The sequence below is a fragment of the Ochotona curzoniae genome, unplaced genomic scaffold (assembly GCF_017591425.1).
Source record: "Ochotona curzoniae isolate NIBS_2020 unplaced genomic scaffold, NIBS_Ocur_1.0 scaffold_3890, whole genome shotgun sequence".
NCBI lineage: Eukaryota > Metazoa > Chordata > Mammalia > Lagomorpha > Ochotonidae > Ochotona > Ochotona curzoniae.
The window spans coordinates 11,158,326-11,183,252 of NW_024467115.1; the positions used below are offsets into that span (position 1 = coordinate 11,158,326).

General features: G+C 39.9%; 1 protein-coding gene across 1 annotated transcript in view; it reads left to right on the forward strand.

Moving 5' to 3' along the window:
* LAMA2 (laminin subunit alpha 2) overlaps window positions 1-24,404 on the forward strand; it is a 421,382-nt gene extending 396,978 nt beyond the window's left edge. The window contains exons 57-65 of the mRNA XM_040965651.1: window positions 1,525-1,701; window positions 1,937-2,105; window positions 11,437-11,549; window positions 11,839-12,028; window positions 14,212-14,367; window positions 17,040-17,193; window positions 20,121-20,251; window positions 22,056-22,278; window positions 24,147-24,404. Of these exons, the coding sequence (XP_040821585.1) occupies window positions 1,525-1,701; window positions 1,937-2,105; window positions 11,437-11,549; window positions 11,839-12,028; window positions 14,212-14,367; window positions 17,040-17,193; window positions 20,121-20,251; window positions 22,056-22,278; window positions 24,147-24,304 (1,471 nt within the window). The 3' untranslated portion in view covers window positions 24,305-24,404. The remainder of the gene's footprint in view (window positions 1-1,524; window positions 1,702-1,936; window positions 2,106-11,436; window positions 11,550-11,838; window positions 12,029-14,211; window positions 14,368-17,039; window positions 17,194-20,120; window positions 20,252-22,055; window positions 22,279-24,146) is intronic.
* Window positions 24,405-24,927: the final 523 nt, after the last annotated feature.

Sequence of the window (24,927 nt, forward strand, 5' to 3'; positions counted from 1 at the left end):
ATAGGCGAGGGTTTGTGGCTCTTTAAACACCCACCAGTGGTGCTGGGGCATGGTGCTTTCAGCCTGGCCCGGCTATGGCTATTGCACCCATTTGTAGTGAACCAGTCAGTAGATGGATGACCTTTCTCTATCTGTGAACTCTGTTTTTCAATAAATAAATCTTTAAAAATTTAACCAAGTGCAAAGATCTCCTCTCCTTAGACCCTGTCTCATGGTGACCTGAGCTCCTGCTAAACCCTTAGGAACACTGTTATATACTAGAAGAGGCTATTTTTTCCCAAAATAAAAAAAAAAATGCGGGTAGAGAAACATTTCAGTGAGTCACACAAGCCTACAAGAGAACTTTTCTGAGTCTCATGAAACCACTACGTGTCAACAGTGTCAGTAGTGACGCTGTGCCTCTGATTTTTTGCCAATGCATTCTTGCACAGACTGCTACAATAAGTAAATGTTGTCTTCCCTTTCAACTGACTGGTCTCCCCCATCCTCCCCAAGCCATAGCCAAATTCATCTCTTGTTCCGTTCTTTTACTTGTGGTTTGTACTGAAAGGAATCAACTGCTCACTGACTAGTCAGAGCATTGTTGCTCCAGCTTATTATTTCCAGCTGCACGTGTGATTTTGCCTCTGGAAAATCCAGTGAGATGGAAATATAAAATTGAATTTTCCAATGAAGTACTTTGATTGTTGTCCCCAGATATGAAGTTGCCAGCATTTCACTCATGATCCTCATGTTGGTGTCCAATACATCTGATTGATAGCTAGATGACTGTTGGATTAGCAGGCAAAAATCTGCTTCTAGAACCAAGGAGAACATTCCTTTGATCATTTTCATCTATAAAATTCTTTTTCTGTTCCTGATTCTTTGCCCAAGGATCCAACAACTGTAGTGAAGTAGTGTGAGGTTCTCAGTTAGTAGTGTGGCTTATCTCTCATAAACAAATTAGGGAAATTAATAAAACAGCCACTAAGCAAAATCATTTTAAACAACAATTAGCTTAGTGTTCCTGCCTGCTTCTTCTATTCAAAGCCAGCAGCCACATGCTTTATAAAATGGGCTCTGAGTGTTTGCTGTTGATTCCTGCAATCTAACCTCTTGGGAGTACAGTCTGTCCCCTAGCAAGAAGATAATAGCTAGCACAAACCAAGAAATAGAGAACCAAACAAAATGGGGCCACATGCTGTGTTAACGCCACTGATCCTGATACAATCAGACATTACTTCACAGTACAGGAAGCCTTGCTGCCTATAGGCTCCTGTGCTAGGCTATAGACTGCTGCTGCCACCTCCACCAGATGCTAATGTGCCAGCTGCACAATTGCCTGGTTTCAGTAAACATCCAGGGAGAGTTAACAAGGGAGATACGTGCCAAGGTTCTAACCATGGCACTTGCTTAGTGTAGCATGCCTAACCATCCTATCGTGGCGCATTTAAAAGTTACAGGAGGGAAAAGGGAAGGTTGGGGTAGCAGGGAAGAATTTTATTGAGTACTCTCTTATTTGTATCTGTTTATTTCCAATATCAGCATCTTTACCGTCCAAATTGATGAAGACAGGAAGTATATGCAAAACCTAACAGTTGAACAAGCCATTGAAGTCAAAAAGCTTTTCATTGGTGGTGCACCACCTGAATTTCAGCCGTCTTCTCTCAGGAATATTCCTCCTTTTGAAGGCTGTGTATGGAATCTCGTTATTAACTCCATGTAAGTGAATTTCCCTGGTACCAGGTTTGATTTGTGCTGTTGTTGGTAGGAGACTCACTCTTGAATCTGCACTATCTGAAATCATGTTCAGGGGACAGAAGCCATGAAGGTCTTCAAGTTAAATTCAGGAAATTGCACTAATAGCCTCAAGGAGGGAGATGGGAGGATCTGATTTTAGTGTAAAGGAAAGAAAACACTGAAAAATAAGGAAAATATTTTCATCGTTTTTCCATAGCCCCATGGACTTTGCAAGGCCTGTGTCCTTCAAAAATGCAGACATCGGCCACTGTGCTCTTCAGAAACCCCGTGAAGATGAAGATGGAGCAGTTCCAGCTGAAATAGTGATCCAGCCGGAGCCAGTTCCCACGCCAGCTTTCCCTACACCTACCGTGACTCTGTCGCATGTAAGCATTTATGTTCACATTGCTTTCCAGTTTTACCCAGCATGTTGAGTCATCTGAAATACTGCAGCAATAGCAAACACTGTATACAGTACATATTAGAACTGAGGGAAGGGTGGTCTTCTGTAGAAACTTACCCACTTCAAATCTTCGTTGAATTACTTCTATTTATACATATCTACTCTGAGTATAAAAAATGGTATTTTTTAGTTGAAAAGCTAGAAAGCAGAAATATCCAAGAACCAAGAACAAGTACCACCTGTGATGCTACAACTTCAGGGGTGCAACACTGTGCATTTTCGGTCCTCATCTGCACATTACACACATCTCATCCACAGACATGATACAGTCCTTCTCTACAGCTGCAGCTTCCACATCTCCAGATTTTACAAACTGCAAATCAGATATTTTTTAAGTGTGTTGTTTTCTTGTCATTTTCTAACGGTGGTATAATAACTATTTACATAACATTTATAGCATATTAAATATTCCAGTAATCTATAAATATGAAGTTTCTTGTTGAACAGGAAAATATGCATAGACTGTATGCACATTCTACGTCATTTTTATAAGGAAGTTGAGCATCAGTAGGTGGCTATCGTGAGACTCCATGGATGACCAAGAGATGACCACACATAATTAAAACTGTTTCTAAATTATGTATTTGTGTCTTATATGAGTGTGTTATATATGCACATTATTATATATAACACAAATTTTATACATATATATATCAAAGTACACAGTCTTTGGTGAGCTAGTAGGCTGCTAAATCAGAGTACTTAGGTTCAAATCCAGCCTCTAACCTACCATCCATATGAATCTGGAAAAACCACTTAGTTCCTCCATATCTTCATCCATAAAATTAAGATGTTAACAGTGCATATGTCATAACTAAGAGTAATCAGCAGGATTCTTAAAAAGACCATGTTTTCTAAATGCCTGGGATAATACTAGGCATTGGATAAATGGCATAATTATGATACTACAGTGATAAGCATTGCTTTCAAGTTTTGACCCCAACTAAACCATTTCCTGCCAGCATTATATAACCCCCTGCTAATGGCTCTGAAATTTAAATCATTTGCCCAATTAAGTCACATTATTAAGAATTAAGTAGTTTATGTAGCTAACTTCCTCACACAACTAGTAACTGCAAGGGTGAGAATTTTAATCCAGTGAGTCAGATTCCAGAGTATAGTTTACTATCCCTGTAATGCTCTGGCTTTACAATGCATCCTACTTTAAGAGCCCATTGTGGGCTTTTCTTTCTTCTAGTTTTTCACTATTAAAAACTATATTGATGTGCACATCTGACACATCTGTGCATCAAGCTTTTTAATTATTTCTGATAATTTTCTTAGAATATATACATAAATGGCGAGTTATAGAGCCCTAATGCAAATATTTGCTAAAGTTCTCAATACACCTAAATTGCTTTTGATTTTACCAACTCGGACTCTCCCCACCTGTGTATCCAGGAAGGCCAGTCTCACTACATTCGTGGTGACACATGCTTGATCTTTATCAGCTATGCTAAAAATGAATGAAAAGTCTCCTTGAATACAGATGTTGAACTGCTTCTAACACTCCTCTTCCTTATTGCCCATGGTAAAAGTGATAATTGTCATCAGAAACTCTTCATAAATAAGTCAGTGAGCCATCAGGAAAATCTGTGATTCAACATCATTTCACGTTTTTTAAAGTGTGCTTACTGCTCATATCTTACCCACCACATAAGTATAGAAAGACAAGTGTCTTGTCTGCTGGTTCACTCTCCAAATGCGAGCAAGAACCATTGCTTCTGAGCTAGACCCAGGAATCAGGAATGCAACCCAGGATTGGCAGGAGCCCAATTACTTGAGCCATCTCTGCTGCCTCCCAGAGTCTATGTCAGCAAGAATCTGGAGCCCAGATTCAAAACTAGTCGCTGATATTAAATGCAGCTCTTAGCTGCTTGGCTAAGTGCCTGCTCCTTATTGTATTAATCAAATGGTATGATACACATGGAAGTATTTGAAAATTGAAAGGAGCATGTCCATGTGGCTACTGAGAAGAACCCCTGCAGGTACTACATAACCAAAGTGTACCCACTGCTATGCCAAGAATTTTATATCCACTGTTTCATCTGGTCTCACACTCTCTTGTTTTATTTACACTTTTCTGTGTTACTGGAATTTACTCCAGTTCACCAAAGAATATAACTAAGATCATTCAAGCAGAAAACCACCAGTCAAGCAGAGATTAGTTCAAGCAGTTGCTTTCTGTCTAAGGCCTGAGATCTGCAGCATGGATTTCAGAATGTCTCAATGTGTGTCAGGCTGATTTTTCCCTAGCCAAGGGACTATTTACTGATCCTCCACCTTGCCTCACTTATATGCCTTACAAATGTGTTTCCAGTTGAAGAATTTATATGTATCCATAGTTGAATAAACTTTTTGACCTTGGGTCAAAAATCATTACAAAATCATTAGCAGGAGAAATCAGCTGAGCTTGCATCCATGTAAGTTGGCTATAATTAGCAAGAGCACTGGAGATCATCTAGTGAAATGACTATGTTGCTACATGACATCTTTCTATGGGACACTTGATGTAGACTTGCCACCTTTGCCATAACACTTTCTTAATGGGGATTTCCTGGGGCTGTGATGGCACAGACTATAACTGTAGGTAGCTATTGGTTATATTAAAATAAAATGACATGCTTGCAACTTTTAATCACAGAGAATATCTGACCAAAGGGTTATCTAAGGCCCACCAAATTATTTGGTCTGTCCCTGTTAAGTAACCGCAGGGGCTACCCCAAACTCAATAAATCTGTAGCATGCTCATTTTATGCTAATAATTCTGTATGGCTTGCAAATTATTTTATAAAAATCCAAATATCCTTTGGAAGAGCAAGAGGTTCTGCAACCCTAGCATTAAATTTGTATTTTTCTATTCGCCCCTTTTAAGATTTAAAAATATCTTCACCTTCCCTAAGCTAAATAGTCAATAAACTCAGATATTCCTTTATAACCTAACGTCTAATTATCACATCCCTAATCATCATTCTTCAGTTGAAATAGCCTTTTCAAAATATAGTACCTAGACTACACTAGTCAAAATGAAGTGACCAGCCCAGGAGACACTGAAATCCTCTTTGGTCTGTTATATTCTAGCAAAGCACCTTTAAATGCTTTTATGTTTCTACCAAATGCACGGTGCTATTGAATGTTATTGGAAATCATATTTCATCAAGTAAGACCTTAAGGATTTTCTTATCACTCTAAATTCTTTCACTCAGATCTCTAGCCTGTTGGTCTTGGTTTGAGTTGTGTTTTGTTTTGCTTTGCTTTTAAAGGGACAATTCCGCTATCCCCCTGATCATTTAACTTCTCTCAAGCACATTTTGTTCTGTAGGAATACCAAATAAAACCCTCTGTAGTTTCTAAGGAGCTTCCTTTGCTGAAAGTAAAGATTCTTGCTTCTCTGGAACTGGACATGTTCACATATTTGAGGTTTTTGTTTTCTTATTTTATTATTTGTTTTAACCTTCTGTTCTAATCTGGTCTGCATTGTTTCACAATAGTGTTTTTGAAAACAGCACATTCCACTTAAATGATGAGTCCGAAGCAAAGGATTATAGTAACTGCCTATTTGGTTGGTTTAGGAAAAAAAAAAAAAAAAAAGACCATGAAGAAAAAACCCTAAGGATTCCAACCCTATATCTGAAGAAAGCAAGTCCTGGAATGTATACAATGTGGTCCTGCATACGAGAGGCAGTTTGCTCTAAAACAGATATCTAAATTCTGACTTTTATCTCCCAGTCTCTTATGACATCAAATTATGACTGTGTGGCCAGAATCCTAATTTTAAAACTTCCCATCTCTATTGAATCACATTGCATTTTAGAGTTTCAGATCATGAAGGCATAAATCCCTTTTCTTTAAGTTTGCTTTTTTTTTATATTTTTCCTTTGCTGGTAGGAGCAGGTGTATTCTGTTGGAAGATTACTAAAAGCTCAGAGTTTGACTTACAGTGATTTTTTATTAAGAACCTACAGATTGCAATGATGAGTAAAGTACTATCAATGTCAGCCTAGGATGGGGAGAAAACAGTCTGACCTACCTGCCAGCGCACACCTACATTAAACTCTGGCAAGTTCCTTGTCCCCTCAAAATGTAAGAAACAACAGAAAAACAGCAATGTATACCTTTCAGGATCATCATGAAGAAACATAGTGCTTGCAAACGACCTAGCACAATGCCTGGATCGTAATGACACTGCTTCATTGCCAATATTTTCTGTCTAGAAAAACAGTGCATTTATTTGAAACACAGAATATTAGGAAGAGATCTTCTGTCTTGTGATAAATCCCCAAATGCCCACAACGGCCAGGTCTGAGAGAGAAGATCCATCTAGATCCCCTGGGTAGGTGACAGGAATCCAGGCATGTAGGCCATCATCCAGTTCATCCCAGAGACAATTGCAAGAAGCTAGATGGGAAGTGTGGAGCAACCAGAACTCCAACTGGTATGCCAATATGGGGTGAAACCATCACAAATTGTGTCTCAATCCATTATATCTCAATACCCACCCCTCTATTTTCTTGTATGGTCTAATTTGTTTATACCTCTTATTCTCTTTTAATTGGAGAAAACATGTCTGCATATTGTAATTGTGCATGTGTCTCATAAAGATGGCAGGAAGCATAGATCAAGTCTGGAGTTTGAGTATTACAGAAATGTACCAATGTGTAAGTTAGAGCAAGATTGGCCTCCATGGATTTAGCTGCATTGATATGAAGGTATCTTTTGTTTGAATTTTAATGAAAAGTTGAACTGTGAACCTCAAAATTTAGAATCAAGATAGCACAGTGGTATAGCAAGCTAATCCTCCACTGGTAAGCACCAGCATCCCTTATGGGCACCAGTTCATGTCCTAGCTATTGTACTTCTGATCCAGCTCCCTGCTTATGCCCTGGGAAAGCACTGGAGGATGGTCCAGTGCCTTGGGTCCTTGTATCCATGTAGGAAGCCAGGAAGAATCTGCTGAGTTTCAGCTGCAGATTAGTTTAGCTATGGCTGTTACAACCAAGTGGAGAATAAACTAGAGAATCAAAGACCTCTCCTTCTCTCTGTAAAAATCTCCCTTTCAAATAAAAATAACTAAATCTTTTTTAAAATGTGTAAACTAAGAACAATAGTAGTAGACGTGAAGAGCTCCTATGTTGATCACAGCTCTGGGAACCCAGGAAAAAAGAGGGCAGAGAACAGAAGAATAAAGCAAAAAGTCCTCTAACAGCTTTATTGCTACAACCTTGAAAGTTGAAGAAAATCAAGGTCAAATAATCAATTTGAAACAGAATGTGTTTGAAGTTATTTCCCATACTCTAACAAATGTCTCTTCATGAACTAGTATATAAATATTACTGTATCTACTCAGGAACCTCCAAAAGAACTCATGTACAGGCAGTTGCCATAACTTAATTTCCCAATAAATAGCTTAATTATGGATTTTACAGTTCACAACACCGGAGTCTGTACTATAAAAGCATCTTCTAGTCAGTATTCATGCATCGAGAAGGTCATCATAAATAAGCCTCAGATATGGTACTCCCCATATTTGTTCGGAGGATTATTGGTTCATGAAAAAAGAAAATTGGGCAGTTTTGATGGTGATTTGTCATTTAAAACTTTCAAGAACGAAGACTCCAGTTTTGATAAATACAAGTTAAATTTCTGCTCTGCACCTATCTAAAGTCAAGAGATGTTTACCAATAAATCACAGGCTACCTTGCAAACAATAAATCATTTCCATTTGCCAGTCACCAAACAGGAGTCTGAAATGACTGCCATTTCATTCTGACCTGAAATGAGTGGCAGTGTGTGAGCAACAGGGTGTTGCACTCGCTGCTGACCTATCTTTTGTATTCTTCACTTCCCTATGGATCCCAAGCACAGCTTCTGTTGGAATCACCTTCAGCCACAGCACTGCTCCCTCAATAGGTGTCCCACTGCACTACACTTCTCATTCCGCTTCTGTCTGCTTGTAACTTTTCACGTGCCAAGAAGAGACCAATCAGGAGAAAGAACATCTTGTCCTTCTATACGCTGTTCTTCCTCCTGCATACATGCAGTCCCCACAAGGTGGCAGAATTGTAACACGTTGAGATTGATGAGCCTCTTGAGCTTCTGACTTATTTATTGTTTTAACAAATTTCAGTGACCGGTATTTCCAAAATATAGGTAAAACATCATGTGCATAAAGTTGATTATTTCTCTCAAGCTCACATTAGCTTAGAAGGGAAAGATTAATTGTGCAATGACCATTCTTTAAATGGTCTTTTAAAATCACCTTATCAGCTCTTTCCTACCTATTGTTCCTTAGCTAGATTTCATAGGGAATCAGGGTTGAAAACATGCTTATAGACAACATGACTTTATTCCATCCGTTTCTATCTCTTACATTTCTCCTTATTATGTGACAAAGCAAGCAGCAGCAGATCACCCTTGTCTCCCATCACAATGCCTGAGCGGAAGTCCAGATGCTGCTCTTGACTCCATCTTCCTTCCCGTGTGCATCCAGGAGGCAGAAGTAATGGTGCAAGTAATGGAGTCCCTGCCACCCACCTGTATCCATTATCCACTCCTAGGCTTGGTCTGGTCCAGCTCTTATCTTTGCAGGATTTTAGGGAGTAATCCAAGAATGAGAGTATGTTGCTAAGAATTATTTTCAGTGTTATGGGGTATAAAGGAAGCTGGAGCTTCAGAATAAGCGATTTCACTCTTCGAAGGATGTGGGGAGAATAATGGGAAAAGTGCATCAGCAGCAACATGCTGGGAGATTGCTGCCCCATACCATCCTCAAATCTGACTTGGTTCCACTCCACCTAGGGAAAACAGTGCATGGAACACACAATATGTCCTGCCTTTAATGAAATGAGGAAGGATTTTCAGTTGCACCAAAATGTTAGTATGTTAGAAGTCAGAGTTTTCTTTCCATTAAATCCAAAAACCTTACATGAACACTTCTCAGAACTTTGTAATAGCCAATTTTATGAAGGGAATGTTTACTAAAGCAATATTAATATCAATCCTACTGCAAATCCATGATGGTAAACATCAATTTGGATAACCTTTCAGAACAATGAACATAGCGTCACGATTGTCTATCTTGAGGTTACCAACGGTTGGTTACTACACCCTTCTGTAGTGGCCAAGCTGAGAATGTCCTTTATAACCACTGCTTCTCTCAGCTCCCTGTGGTGCACCCTCCACAACAGTAAGAAAGGATCTCCCAGCTCTCAGTTTCTTTCCAATTTCCAAGTGAATGTGTCCTGTTATCTAAAAAGGACCTTGACAAAGCACCTCTTTTCTGATCAAAAGTTCCCTTTATTTTAAGCCAGACCTCTTTCATGCGGAAAACCCAACAGAATGTGACCAAGAGTTGCTGCTCAGCTCAGGGCAAGCTATAGAAACTCCTGCCTGTTCTACCTACAAGCAAAGTCATGAGGGTATTTGGGCTGCCTTGTGGAAGAGAAAGACAAAGGGTCTGTACAACATAGAGCCCCCATCAACAAAATATGTCACCTTTACAACCTCCACTTTGATCATTTAAAAACTTAAATTAAGTCTAGTATTAATATTTATGCATTGTATCTGAGTGACTGACACGACAATATGGAAATCACCATATGTTAGTTTTCTCTTTGATAATACATTACTATTACAAATCCCCTGTGTATATATTGACCTTTCCAGTCCTCCAGTTTTCAAAGCAGTGAGTTTAGGGATGCCTTAGTGGAATTGTGCCCTCAGTGGACTCCTAGCAGTGAAGATCCTCTTAGTGATTTCTGAAGACTGAAGGCTACATGTGTTTGTTGAGATGGTCATCTGCACAGGAAATAGCATGAGAAGTTGATAAATGATCGTACTTCTATTAATAGCCTCATTGAAAGGCATTAAGTCACAACAGCCTTTCCATTCGGGCTCATTCTGCAGGCACCGTAAGAAGAAAGGTACAGCTCTGTGCATTTTCCTGACCTGCCTACTGTGTTTTTTTGCACAGCTGTGTGCATTCCAGTCACAGTCTGCCCTTCATAGCCGACGATCTCCTGGGAAGCAGAAGGGAAACATTTGCAGGAAGCCCAATTTTAGAGCATTTCCCACCACTTGAAGCCTTTTACCTGCTGTGGCACAGGGCTCCATTTGACCACACTCAGGAGGAAAGGCAGCTAGGCGTTTCCACTGAAAGTGCAGTGACTGTGTTGCAGATGCGTTGCCTCCAAAGTGACTACTTGGAAAGACACTGCACCAAAATCCTGCTTCGGGTTTCAGGATCCCCTGCTGAGTCAGTGCTCCGTGGGCTATGGCCCAATCCAGAGCTATTAAATGCAGATCTCAAAAACAGATGTGTTGGGGAAAATGTCTCGGTTATTTATTTCCTCAAGTACTGCATGTTCTAAATGGCATTGTAAACCACCTGCACATCCAACTACCTTGTGAAAATAGAGAACAGGAGAAGGAGTATGGGTCATTCAAGGAGTCTTAATTATCTACTGAGCTGTGTGTTACAGTGGCCAAATATGTTCCAGTTAGACAGACGGACTATGCCATTTGTAGGGCCCCATGCAAAATGCAAACACAGGGCTGCTTGTAGAAAATTGTTACAAAAAGTGAGATAGTGACCGTAAAGCTTTAAACCCAGTGACTGCACAGCCCTGCACCTAGCTGTCCCTCTTAAATACCCTGGGAAGCAGATCTTTAAACAGTGGCAGTTGAAATGGCATGTGGTGGGTTATATTAAATAAATAAAAAAGTGCTAGGTTGCCTAGCAACTAGCTGCAGGCCTGAATGCGCTGACTTGCAGGTTCTGATACACCATCTTGAAAGTCTAAATTCATGACAACCTTCAAGTGGAAGGGTAATACCATGTGAGATGGAAAAGGGGGGGGGGGGGCAAGAAGGAACAATTTTTCTACTCTTACTACCCTGGGTGGCTAGCTTGTCATTCTGCTTCAGTTTCCCAAGAATATGGCCCTGCATAAATGAAGTGCAAGTGAAAAGGAAATTCCAGTCCCCTCAGAAACAACAATGAATTTCCTTACAGGAAAGTGAAAATACATTTATTTAGAAATTCAAAGAGGTGGTATCAGAAAAGTAATTCACACAGAGTAGTAAGTGCCTAATGTCTAGTAAAAACTAGAGATAAAGAAAAGATGGATTTCATTCTTAAGGAACTTACAGCTATACGTGGATAATAGGTTACTAGAGAAGAAGTAATTAGCAGCATTTTGTCTTGGAAAAACTGATCCATTGTCACCTCTTTTTCCCTCCTTGATATTTTACAGGGTCCTTGTGCTGCAGAATCAGTGCCAGATCTTTTGATGGGGAGCAAGCAATTTGGTCTTTCAAAAAATAGTCACATTGCAATTGCATTTGATGACACCAAAGTTAAAAACCGGTATGTATTTTCAGTGACACTGGGTAAGAGCTAAAAAATATGAACTGAGTTTTCATACTTAACCAACTTCATTTAATTCATTAATGAGGTTAGTTTTTTTTTTAATAATTCAGTGAGAATGGCAGGAAAGAACTTACATTTGTCTTAGCCAATTGTACCCAGTTTGGAAGCCGTAGAAAAGTTTCTTCTACAAAATCTTATGCATATATATCCACAATTGGGTACCACTCCGCTTTCTCTCAGGAACATGCCCATATCCTGGTTTTCTTTGTGTGTTTTTATTTTACAGCCTCACAATTGAGCTGGAGGTTCGAACAGAAGCTGAATCAGGCTTGCTTTTTTATATGGCTCGAGTCAATCATGCGGATTTTGCTACAGTACAGCTAAGAAATGGATTCCCCTACTTCAGTTATGACTTGGGCAGTGGGAACACCAGCACCATGATTCCCACCCAAATCAATGATGGCCGGTGGCACAAGGTAATGATGCCAGGAAAGTTGGCAATACCGTAGGAGTGGGAAACCACATGGCAGCCTTTGGCACTCCCCTGGTGCCAGTACCGATTAACAAATGCAGACACTGACCCTGGTGCTGCTGGAATCTAACTCCAGCTAAAAATAAAGCAAGTACCTCAAACAACTGTCTCAGCCTTGGAAAGTGTGATGGAAGTAGGTGGGTTTACATTTGCATTCTTTGCTTTTTGTCTGTGGTTCCAAAACATGTGTCTACAAACAAGAAGCAGGCAGTTCAATGTGTTGCTGCTGCTTTGAGAAATACGGACAACAGTGTATTCATATCAAAGTCTATGTATTCAGCTTAAAGGAACAGATCCAGTCTGAGGTTACATATTTGTTTAAGGTGCCAAAGGATCTCTTAAAGTTAGCAATGCTAAGACAGATCTCAGACCAACTACCCACACCTTCCACCAACAGCATACTGATCTGTGAGAACCCAGTGTCTGGGAACCTCTGCTCTTTCATGTTTAAAGGGCTCTAAGGTGTCATTTGTACTGACAGTCATTTGGAACAACTTCTAAAATGCTGGCCTTACACGTGGAAAGTGGTACAACTATGTACACAGACGACTCCTTTGCCAGCCTACTGTCCTCTTTGGCAGGACTATAAATAGATAATATACTTCCCAATTGAAACAAACTTTCACAATTTGTCTCTGCACCTGTGATTGCTTATTAAGTAAAGTTTTCCTAGGTAGAACAATAAAATATTTGCCAATCAGGAGATTGTTAAGTTAAATTTGATGTATTAAAATACTTGGACTTGTCACACTATGTTGAAAGCCAACGAACCCGAAAGAAAAGAATACCCAATAAACTCAACATCAACCAATTGGTTACCTTGGAAATAAGGAATGGAATTTTGGTACTTACTTGGGAGCTTGTGATGTGCAATACTGTTGCTAGTGAAAAGCCCTCATTAAGGATTATTCTCAGCTCTAGCTAATAGTGTAATAAACATGACAGAAAAGAAAGACATATTGTTGGGCCACAATGAGCCTTGGATTAAGAAAAAGCATGTAAATGCCATAATTAAACCAAATTAGAGATGGATTTTATTTTTGTAGGTATTAAAAGAACACTTCCCAGAGCAGAATAGAGAGCATACAATAAGCTGTTACATTTCTCTAATCACGATCCCAATTCATTTTAAAAACATGATTGGGGCCCGGCGCGGTGGCGCAAGTGGTTAAAGGTCCTCGCCTTGCACGCCCGGGATCCCATATGGGTGCCGGTTCTATCCTGGCAGCCCCACTTCCCTTCCAGCTCCCTGCCTGTGGCCCGGGAGAGCAGTCAAGGACGGCCCAAAGCTTTGGGACCCTGCACCCGCGTGGGAGACCCGGAAGAGGCTCCTGGCTTTGGATCGGCATAGTATCGGCCCGTTGCGCTCACTTGGGGAGTGAATCATCGGATGGAAGATCTTCCTCTCTGTCTCTCCTCTCTGTATATCCGCCTTTCCAATGAAAAAAATAATAAAAATAATAAATAATAATAAAAAAAACATGATTGGCATGCCACCAGTTCACAGGCTTATATACTCCTTTTCCAAAAGTCAGATATTCATATACTCCTTTTCCAAAAGTCAGATTTTTATGCACAAGCCAATGTTCAGACCCCTCACTTCATTCTGTCCCACCAGGTGATTCACTCTACCAGCACCAGCTTCCTTCTTGACTGTGTGGTAATCAACACCGCAGGAACAGCAGTGCTTCAAGTGTGCCCTGGTCCTCTTTAATTCTCTACTAGAAGAGCCTGTTAGCTCGTGGGATATAGCAGATCCAAAGCTGTGCTTTACTCGATCAACAAATGTACCCTTTAACCTGTTTTAGCTCACCTAATTCATGATAGTGCTATGCATCTGCAGCTTTCCTTGCAACATCCCTACCTCACAATAAGCATGCACAGACTTCACCTGAAAATTTATCCAGGAAAAGAATTTGGTTCTTTTGCAGATGATAGCCACAAAAAAATACCTCGTCTGACATATTTTGTAAATAGGTTTTCCTCTCATATATATTGTGAGGTACACAAATACCATGCACTTTATCACTTGTTCTATTTCTCTTTTGGAATATTAAAAAAAAGTAGGTCTTAGATGCTGCAGCTTTTAAATTCAAGATGGGCATTAATGGTTCCTCTGTTTTGCAGATAAAGATCACAAGAATTAAGCAAGAAGGAGTTCTTTCTGTAGATGATGCTTCTAACAGAACCATCAGTCCCAAGAAGGCAGATATCCTGGATGTTGTAGGGATGCTCTATGTTGGTGGATTACCCATCAACTACACTACCCGAAGGATTGGTCCAGTAAGTGTTGATGGCTTCTTTGTTGCCTAAATTATCTGGCTGAGTCATTTACTTGTGTATGTGTTTTGATTAGTCACCAAGATATCTGAATATGGAATGCTGTGCTGATTTTGACCAGGGAGGGCTGGAGAAAGAGGAACAAAGGAGGTACACTCCTAGGGAAGAGTTGAAGCCAGGTTCACAGAGGAAATTTTGCAGAGGGTTGAAAGGCACCATGGAGCAATGTGGGTGGTATATTCATGAGGAAGCTAGCAGAGACACCACACCAGGGAACTAGGAAGATGGCAGATCCAGAAAGGGGTGGCAGCAGCTGCAGTAGCCAGAGCCACAATGTTTTCTGGTGCAGAATCTTGTGAACCACACTGACTCTAGGTTCAAACCACAGCCAGAATTGGCGGGGGTGGGGGGTAGAGATTCTAACAGTTCATTGCTGCAAAGAGTACACTCCCCCCCGCCATTCTCCAAGAAAGGACCCATACCAGTGGGAGAAGGGACATCCAGTAGAGTCCACCAGAGTAAGATCACCCAAAGTCACAGTGGCTAGGGCATCTCCACCAGGTGCCTGGCTCTCTGAGTTCACATGCAATTAGGTAGTTCTGTCTAGATGATAAATTTGTATTTCCCACTGGCATTGAGTCTGGGCTGCTGGGCTGGTGGCCTGGCTGCAGCAGGCATTCATATCAAGAACTGTGAGGTATTCACATACCCCTACCTGACTACACGCCCTGAGGGGAGTTGCAGCACTAGCTGCCAAAGTGGAGCGCTCACAGATTTCTCATGCTGGAAATACCTCTGTCGTTTCTAAAATCAGAGCAGACTCAAGGGCCTGTGGAGATCCCAAGGATCTTCTGATTTGGAATAGTGTGCCAAGATAGTGGGAATTCTGTGACTGATGATAGTGTATGGTACGTAACTGTACTCTAAGCATATACAGAATTACACAGATTTGCATGATACATGTGCTGATGTGGGTAGCGGGTTGTAGTAAGCATTGGTCGCCTACCATTGATCACCTTGTAAGAAAGGAAATGAGGCTGTTATTGTACTAATAGTTGTGATCTCCTTTGGAAAGTGCTAAACCCAGAAAGAAAGGATGCAAGCCATAGTCAAAGATGGCAAATGGAAAGACCGCTTTACTAAGGTCCACACAAGGAGACAATTCAACAGAGATACCAACACACACAAATACACATATACACATACTCACACATATACACAGGCATGGCAGGTCAAAATCGCAACCTCTCAGTATTAACTCGAAACACAAATGGCCTAAATTAATCAAAAGACATAGATTAAGAGAATGGATCAACAAACAGGACCCAATTATCTGCTACCTATTAAGTATAATGAAAGTGTGCTATTGTGAAAATTGAGCCAAGCTGAAGCCAGGAGCTAGGAAAACAATCAAAGTCTCCATATGGGTGGCAGGAACCCAGTTACTCTGAGCCTAACTCACTGCTTTCCAAAAGAATAAGCATTAGCAGGGATTTAACCTGGTACTGAATCCAGGTTCCCCTACAAGAGCTGCAGGTTTAGCAACTTTAGGCTAAAAGCCCACCTTGAAATGAGATGGCAAAAGTGCTTGGAAGAGTACATAGATGCACTTAGGCAGCACTGTAGAACAACAACAACAAAAGATGGTACTTATGGTAATGTTTCAAGTCTAGAGATTTAGTGAACTGTGGAGATGCAGTGTTCAAAATAGTTATTTAATTTTCAATGCAGAATTTAGAACCCTCAATTTTATAAATCAATATTTACTAAGCATTTTTTTTGCCAGACTGTGTATCCTGGTTTGCCTTGGAACTCATTGTTCTGAGAAGCAAAGATTACAGCAGAACATACACTTAACACAAATGTAATGGGTTTCTATGCTCATATCAAAACTGGATAGCGTTTTTCATTCATCAAAGATAGTTGCCCATCTAGTTATAATTCTCGTCATTTTGCCCCTCTGTGGATCATCAATTTGACTTTTTTCCCAGCTATTGATGTGCTATTTTGGTGCATCAAAATCAGAAGTCTCTCTAGTGACAGTGACAGAAGTAATTAAATTCCTAAAACCAGATGAAATATAATGGAGAACAGCATGGTGTGTTATTTCTGAATTCCTTGAAAGCTAAATGTTTCATGCAAACTTTCAAGTTTTATATGTGTGTGTCTTTTCTTAGAGGAGCAGTTACTTCTTTAAGTATAGACCCAAACATAATTAACTTTTCCAGTAGAAATTGGAAACCTTTTATGACTGCATATTATGTATATATGTGTGTATTATGTATATATACACACACATATACTAAGGGTAACAAACTCTATTAATATAATATCAGGAACATAATTAAAAGTTTTGACACTCATATGGAACCAACAGTTCTGTCAAATCAGGAGCAACCCTGTGACAGAACAGTCATAGTGTAGAAACAGTGTCAGAGCAGTTGCAATACCAGAATGCTCATATTCTAAGTCAGATACATCGGGAAGCACAAGATCATCTTCCCTAGCACTGGGAAGCCTGGGATGGTAAAACAGACCCAGCAGGATTCCAGGGATGCCCTAAAACAACAACCTGCTAACCTCAAGCATGGTGTATCCCACCAAAAAAAAAAAAGACTGCATTCCATATTAAAGTTTTGATCAAATGTAAGCTTCCTTCTGTCTCCAATACTCAGGTGACCTACAGTATTGATGGCTGCATCCGGAACCTTCACATGGCAGAGGCCCCTGTGGATCTGGAGCAGCCAACCTCCAGCTTCCACGTGGGGACGTGTTTTGCACGTGCTCAGAAGGGAACGTACTTTGACGGAACCGGTTTTGCCAGAGCAAGTGAGTCTCCTGCATTTCTTTCCTGTTTTTTGTGGTCAAGGTACAAATACTGATTTGTTGCTAAAATTTGCCAAGTTCCTAACTCACATGCTTAATGTAAACCAGAAATAAACTTATAGAAATTAATAAAATAATGCCTCTTAAATGTGTGTGTCAATGTCTACCAAGAATCAATAGAAGAAATAAAGGTCAAGCTTATTGGGTAGGTTGATGCCATCCTCTTCTCTGCAGATAATAGCAAAATCAACAACATTCTGCAAAAAGCCTTGTGTGTTAGATTCTTTCATTCTCCATCTTCCAGTTCTCCAACTACCTTTCTGGACAGGAGAATGGTTTTCACGTCTTGTTCATCAGTTCCTTGCCAGGCCCTGCCACATGATCGCCAATACACACAGTTTCAATGCACATATCCTCATGTCCATTTCTTTTTTCATGGCTATGTGTGGCAGCTGACCCTCGCTTTCTTTCCTAATATAGATGTAGATCACTAGTCATGAATTTATACTTTGGAAAGAAAAATGGGAAATAACTTCTACTTAATCACAATATAACTAATGTTAACATACTTTAAGATAGCAGTATTCAGTCCTGTGATCTTCATAGACAATTGTTCAGTAGAAAAAGTAATACCTTTAAGTTATTGAGGATAGCACACTAGTAAATAAGACAATTTTTTCCTTCAAAAAACATATCATTTTAAAGAACATTTAGTTGAGTCATTAAGATGCCTCCAGACCACATTAACATACCAAGATTCAATTCGCTGATCTGGGTCCTGACTCCAGTTTCCTGGCTAAGATCCAGGGAGGCAGGGCCCAGTGCAGTGGCCTAGTGCTTAAAGTCCTTGCCTTTCATGCACCTGGTTTCCATATGGGTGCCAGTTCTAATACCAGCAGCTACATTTCCCATCCAGTTCCCTGCTTGTGGCCTAGGAAAGTAGTCAAGGATGGCCCAAAGCCTTGGGACCCTACAGCCATGTGGGAGATGTGGAGGAGATTCCTGGCTTCAGATTGGCTCAGCAACCTCCCTTGCAGCCATTTGGGGAGTTAATCATCAGACGGAAGAACTTCCTCTCTGTCTCTCCTCTTTTCTTTATATCTGACTTTCCAAGAAAAATAAGATCTTAGAAGCAAAAAATGACCCAGGGAGGCAGTATTGGTCTCTCAGATAGTTGGGGCCTTTCTGTATGCTTGGGACAAGTAGACAAAGTTCCCAGTTTTAACTTCGAGCTCAGTCTGTACTCTGTCCATTGAAGGCATCTAGGAATGAACCAGCAGATTGGTACACTTCTCTCTGCCTAATAGAAGTCTGAATACACACACACACACACACACACACACACACACACGGATTACCTATACGTATATCAATATTAAAGGTTCTACTTGCTCAAACATGACAAGTAAAGTATCTCAAAACTAACAGACATGCAAGCTACATCCTGTATGTATTTGTAAGAGTGTTTAATTTTGGTTGCAGAAATCACAAAATATTTTGCAGAGGAACAAACATGTGAGCTAGAATTAAGTTGAAATGCTAAGCACTCCCAGGATAACTGGTAGGGCTGAAACAGGAAGACCTCTCAATACAACCTTACCTTTGCAGAAACAGAAGACACAGGATATGTTAAATCTTGAAACTGCTTGTGCTGTGAGAGTCCAGAATCTCCCAACATTTGGGGGATTCACAAATGGCTAGCATTCTCGCCTACAAATTTGACCTGGACCTTGGCATCTGCAGTTGGTGGATTAGCTTGCTAGACTGCCTGGGTTCCTTTGGTTCTGGATCACACCAATCCAGAAAATTAACCACATCCCCAATTTCCAAATTTCTGCCATCTCATCAACATGCACCATAATAAAAGCCTCGTAAGATGTGGGTGGGTAGTAGAGAAGATTACTTAGCTGGTAAACATACTATTTCAATTTAGCCTTTGGTATCTTTGTTCTCAAAAGCTCTCAAGTCACCCAATCCCTCGAGTTTTTATTAGTGTCTTTACTTTCTAAGTCCTCAGTCCAACGGCCATCTGGTCACTCTTGTCTTATTTCCTTGTTCCTGTTTTATCCTATAGACTGAAACTTCTACCCTTGCTCTTGAAACCTGCTCCAGATTCACCTTTGCTCACCCCAATCCATCAAGGGGATGAGCAGAAGGAACGTTTTTCACACAGTAGGCTTCATCCATTAATGGAGACAACTGTGGCTACACAAAAGATTTACTTATTACCCTTATTACCTAATAACTAAATGGCATAAGAAAAATTATTTTTGTCCTTCTCTAGCAGTTGATGTGGTCTAAATGCATCTTAATATTTTTCCTGAGTCATGTCTGAAGCACTAGTTAAAAGATGAAACAGATCAATAAATCAAATATGGATAATTATACAGAGAATAAACGGATGAACTGAAGAAATCTATGTTCCAGATCCATCCTAACAAAATTATGCTTATGATTAGTCTGTCTGTTAACACAATTTAGAAATGCTTAATCCTTTCAGACCATTATGATATCACTTCAAGTACCCCAATAAAATTGTATTGAATAATCACTGAAAAGCATTTCTTAATCCGTAAGAGACATCTCATATTTACCTGGCTGAGGGATTCCGAGTCAATCCTTTCATTTTTTCAACAAATAAATTAAAATTCCATCACATGCTACATTACTTTACTAGAGACAGGAATAAAGATGGGAAATAGAAACTCTCTTTCCTTTAAAACTTACTTTCTGGGAGGAAAATCTACCTGGAAAATAAGTCATGGATATAACTGTTGCTGAAAAATAAGCCATAGGTAGCTTTGAAATGTACAACCCTCATTATAATTAGACAGCATGCATATTAATGTAGCACAAATACTGCCTCATATAGATGAGAATTTAAGATTCTTGTACTCTACTTCATACATTTTTAAATCTTAATTTTTCAGTTGGTGGATTCAAAGTGGGATTGGATCTTCTTATAGAATTTGAATTCCGCACAACAAGAACCACTGGAGTTCTTCTGGGAATCAGCAGTCAAAAAATGGACGGGATGGGAATTGAGATGCTCGATGAAAAGGTGAGTGTTCACTTGTGGACACTTCTGCATTTTGCGGGATTGTCCATATGGGAAGAACTATAATCTGAAGCCCTGCTGTGTTTTTTGTTGACAGAAACCTCAAATCTGTTTTTGATCCTTCTGGTTTATCTCAATTTGTATATGTTTCCAGTATTTCTTTTATGCAAACCAGCATATACTTTATATGTGCTAATTCTACAAAAAACTGACTTGTTGACCCTTGGTAGACCAAATGACTTTATAATACAAGATCTTAAACTATTGCCATAAGCACAATGATGAACATATAGTCTAGGAAACGGCTAATTCCAGTGGAAAAGAAAAATAGAGAAGGTTTGGCTCATTTGTGATCTGCTTGCCACTTAGCAGGACAGGATATTCTCAGCAGTCAAGTCAGCCAGATAGTATGTGAGCTTCTCAAATGTTATTTACAAGCAACCAGATACTTTATTCAAAAAGAGGGAAAGAACTAATTCATGGAAGTGCTTTTTTCACTCTGCCTACAATGGATAATTGAATTCTAAGCATCTCTGAAACCCCTGCCTTGCTAAGACCAGCAACCTGCAGTGTGAGGATCTGCTTAAGTGTACTTCCTACCATGAGTTCAGAAGAGGAAGCAAAACCAGATAAGTCTATTCCTCTCTAGCTATTAAATAACAATGATACATCAGCTTTGTTCATATTTCCATTCTTGGAGCACTGTTGGCCTTCTGAAAAGAAAAACACATTGTGACCCAAAACGGGCTTCCCTTGCTCCCATCAATCTTCAAACCATACTCAGAGCAGCAAGAAAACATAGAAAAAAAAAAAAAACAGGAAAGGGCTTAGAGGTAAAAAAATAAAATAACCAGTACTTCATAGTTGTGCCATATTTTCAATGTATACTTTGTTTTACATGTTGCAAGTAAGCTTCATTTCCCCACAGGCTTCGAACCAGTCACTTTTCCTGTCAGGTGTCATGCAAAATCCTGTGCTTACTCCTCACTCCATTTACATCCCCGTATGGGTTGCAAACTTTTCACTTATTTTGACTTTTCATATTTTTTCAAAACGTGTTCCCAAATTGACTGATGTTTTTAATATTTCAATATGTTTCTTTTCTTCATCAACTTCAAAAGAATTCTATCATCTCAAATTTCAGGGGCCTTTCTACATTACTGAAAACAGATTGTTCTCATTTAAGCAAGAACTTCTAATCTAAGTTCTTCATTGTTGGGAATTTAACTGGCCTTCTGGCTCAAGTCTTTGGCACCTGCAACATGAAACATGTCCCAGAAAAGTGATTTATGTAACTCCCAATCTGTATGGAAAATGAAATCCATGCAGGAAAAAAAAAATACAATTAAAACATCAAACGGTTAATTTAAGAAAAAAAAACTTTAAAATGAATTTGTTGACCGAAATAATGAGCCACTCAAACAACAGCTTTTAAGAGTATTTTGTCAGGGTCACTATGAACTCTTATACTGAAAGGAGATCTAAGGGGAAATTTTTCTCGTGATGCTAGAGGCTTCTTTTGTCACCTGATACCAAATTTTCTTCCAGCAACACCAGCTTCATACCATTTGCCAGTTAATCCCCCAAATGTTGAAAAGCGAAAAGCAAAGAACATAATTTAAAATGTCTAATGATTAGAGCTATATTTTAACTTCGTACACTTGTTAAACTTTTTTATGATACCCCAGTGTTTGTTTCAAATGATTCCAGCCAGCGATCATGGGGCCCTGAGAATTTCAGCCACTTGAGCCACCATAAAGACCCTGTAATCAAGTCACCTGTACCTGTTCCATTCCCTACTTTCTAGCTGATGTTTCATGTGGACAATGGTGCTGGCTTATTCACTGCTATCTATGATGCGGGAACCCCAGGGCGTTTGTGTGATGGACAATGGCATAAAGTCACTGCCAACAAGATCAAACACCGCATTGTGCTCACAGTCGATGGGAACCAGGTGGAAGCGGAAAGCCCTAACCCTGCATCTACCTCCACCGATACAAACGACCCTGTGTTTGTGGGAGGTTTCCCAGGTGAGTGTGGGCTATAATAGCAAGGATTTGCATGCTCTCTTGTTCCTGTCTTTGAAAACATCAACACGTCAGTGTGTTCAAGAATGTGTGCTGCAGTGTGCTTGTTTTGCAGCTTCAGAATCTTCTCCCAATCCCATCAATAACTTTCTGTGGAATTTCTAGGATATCAAATGAGTGCATTACTTACAAAAACAACCTGGGACTGATCTTTTCGTGCCAACTCCCAAAACTCCATTTGTGGAAGATATGGACTAGAGGAAATGAATTTGGCTTATAAAAGATATGAGGCATTTAACACTAGTAAAGACCAAAGCTGGTGTTCTTTCTTATTCACTTAATATTAATATACCAGAGGAATCATAAAAAGCTGTAACACTAATTTCCTCATGTTCTGGAAATCATCGGGTTAGACATAGCTAATTCCCCCTTTAGGCTATTTAGAGATTATTTAGAGGTTATATTTCTATTACAAAGAAGCCCAAGCAATAGATCTGCATTCAGAGTCCTTCTGCCACATATTAAGTATACCACGTGAACCACAGAATCACCTAAAGTGCTCATGAAGAGTGGTCAACCTGTGAAGCACATGCCAAGTGACTCTTAGCAGTGTAATCACAAGATTCCTGAAGTGTTCCCTCACATGTGTCACACAGCGAAGATACATTGTGGTGAGTGCCAGAGCAAAAGACACAAATGTGACAGGGACCACTGAGACCTCTTCTCCCCGAAGGTGTTGCTTGGTGTTCAAAGAAGACCTGCTTCAATCACGATAAATGCCAACATTTTGCAAATGAGATCATATTCTTCTTACTGTACAGTCTATAAAATAAACTGCTGGTTGCTCTCTTATCGGCGTGCTATAAAAAGGGCCAACCTCTTTAGTAAGAAAGATTTAATGTGGGCCTCCATGCCACATGTTGAAATTTAATCTTAAAAATAAATGTCATCAGGCCCGGCACAATGGCGCAGTGGTTAAGGTCCTCGCCTTGCACGCCCGGGATCCCATATGGGCACCGGTTCTAATCCCCGCAGCCCCGCTTCCCTTCCAGCTCCCTGCCTGTGGCCCGGGAAAGCAGTCAAGGATGGCCCAAAGCTTTGGGACCCTGCACCCGTGTGGGAGACCCGGAAGAGGCTCCTGGCTTTGGATCGGCACAGCATTAGCCATTGGGCTCACTTGGGGAGTGAATCATCGGACGGAAGATCTTCCTCTCTGTCTCTCCTCTCTGTATATCCGCCTTTCCAATAAAAATAAATCTTTAAAAAAATTTTTTAAAAAATGTCACCTTTAAATATCCAGGCCCTGGGGCAGGCAAAGTGACACAGTGAGTGAGGCCCTCTCAGGTGCACCCTGGGAGGTAGCGGACATGGGGTTCTTAGCTGCCTGTCACCTACACGGGAGAACCCAATGAAGTTCCTGGCTCTTGGCTTCTGCTGTGTGATGATTGGAGGGTGAACTAGAACATGGAAGATGTTTCTGTCTCTCCATTTTTCACCTCTGTCTTTCTGGGTCACTCTGTCTTTCAAACAAATACTTATTTAAATTTCAGCAATAATCCATGTCCTAATTCACCATTAGAAGTATTTGATAATCCATAAAATGATGCTTAATGAAACAGTTTGTCAGAACAGTAAATTTTTATTCTTAAGCGAATAGTCCGCTTAATATCGTAAAAGGAATAAATCTATGTTTACAAATTTTGTAATTAAAAAGAACTTTCTACAAATGCATCAGTAAAGGTAAAAAAAAAAAATCTAAGTTTATGTAAGACCAGGTTTTAGTTTAATCTCCAGCTAACAGCTGACTTTGAAACTTGTTGACATTCAGGTCAGTAACATATTAAGCTCAGCTTCGGGTTTGTTTTCTTCAGATGACCTCAACCAGTTCGGCCTGACCACCAACATCCGGTTCCGAGGATGTATCCGGTCCCTGAGGCTCACCAAAGGCACTGGCAAACCACTGGAGATTAATTTTGCCAAGGCCCTGGAATTAAGAGGCGTTCAACCAGTGTCATGCCCAGCCAACTAACCAGAAGAGGTTTCCCTTTCAGAAGGGACCATCAAAGCCACTATTACAAGTACAATAAGTATATGTACCTACGTATGTTAATAAAACTAATGTGTGCACATATTTAGTCTTCCTGTATTCAGATGGTGCTAATTCAGAATCCTACACTGATTTCTAATTCAAATTATTTCTCAAGTCTATGAATATTAAAACAAGTATTGCATTCTAAATAATTGTGTTTTGTGTGATCATTAATGATAAAAAGCAACTAACCATAAACTGTTGGATTTGAAAACTACTCTGGAGTCTGCAACTACAGATGCAACTTGGGAAAGGCAGAGGTCCTTTTTAATGTATTCCAAGTAATACTTTTATCATCCTTTTCCGTGTTTGTCAGCTTTGGCTTTCTGTCCAAGCTATTGAAAGCAAATGAACTTGGCATATGTGATTGGGGAGAAATCTGCTCTCTTACTCCCTGTGTTTGTAAAAGCGTTAGCAAATCATTTTCTTGATCCACATTCATTATTAGAGAATTTAAGTAGCTGTATGAACGAACACCTTTTTATTGCTGAAGGTAGAGAGTATAGATCGGATCCAGGTCAGAGAGTTTAATTGCTTGATTTTCTTGTTTGATGATGATTTAT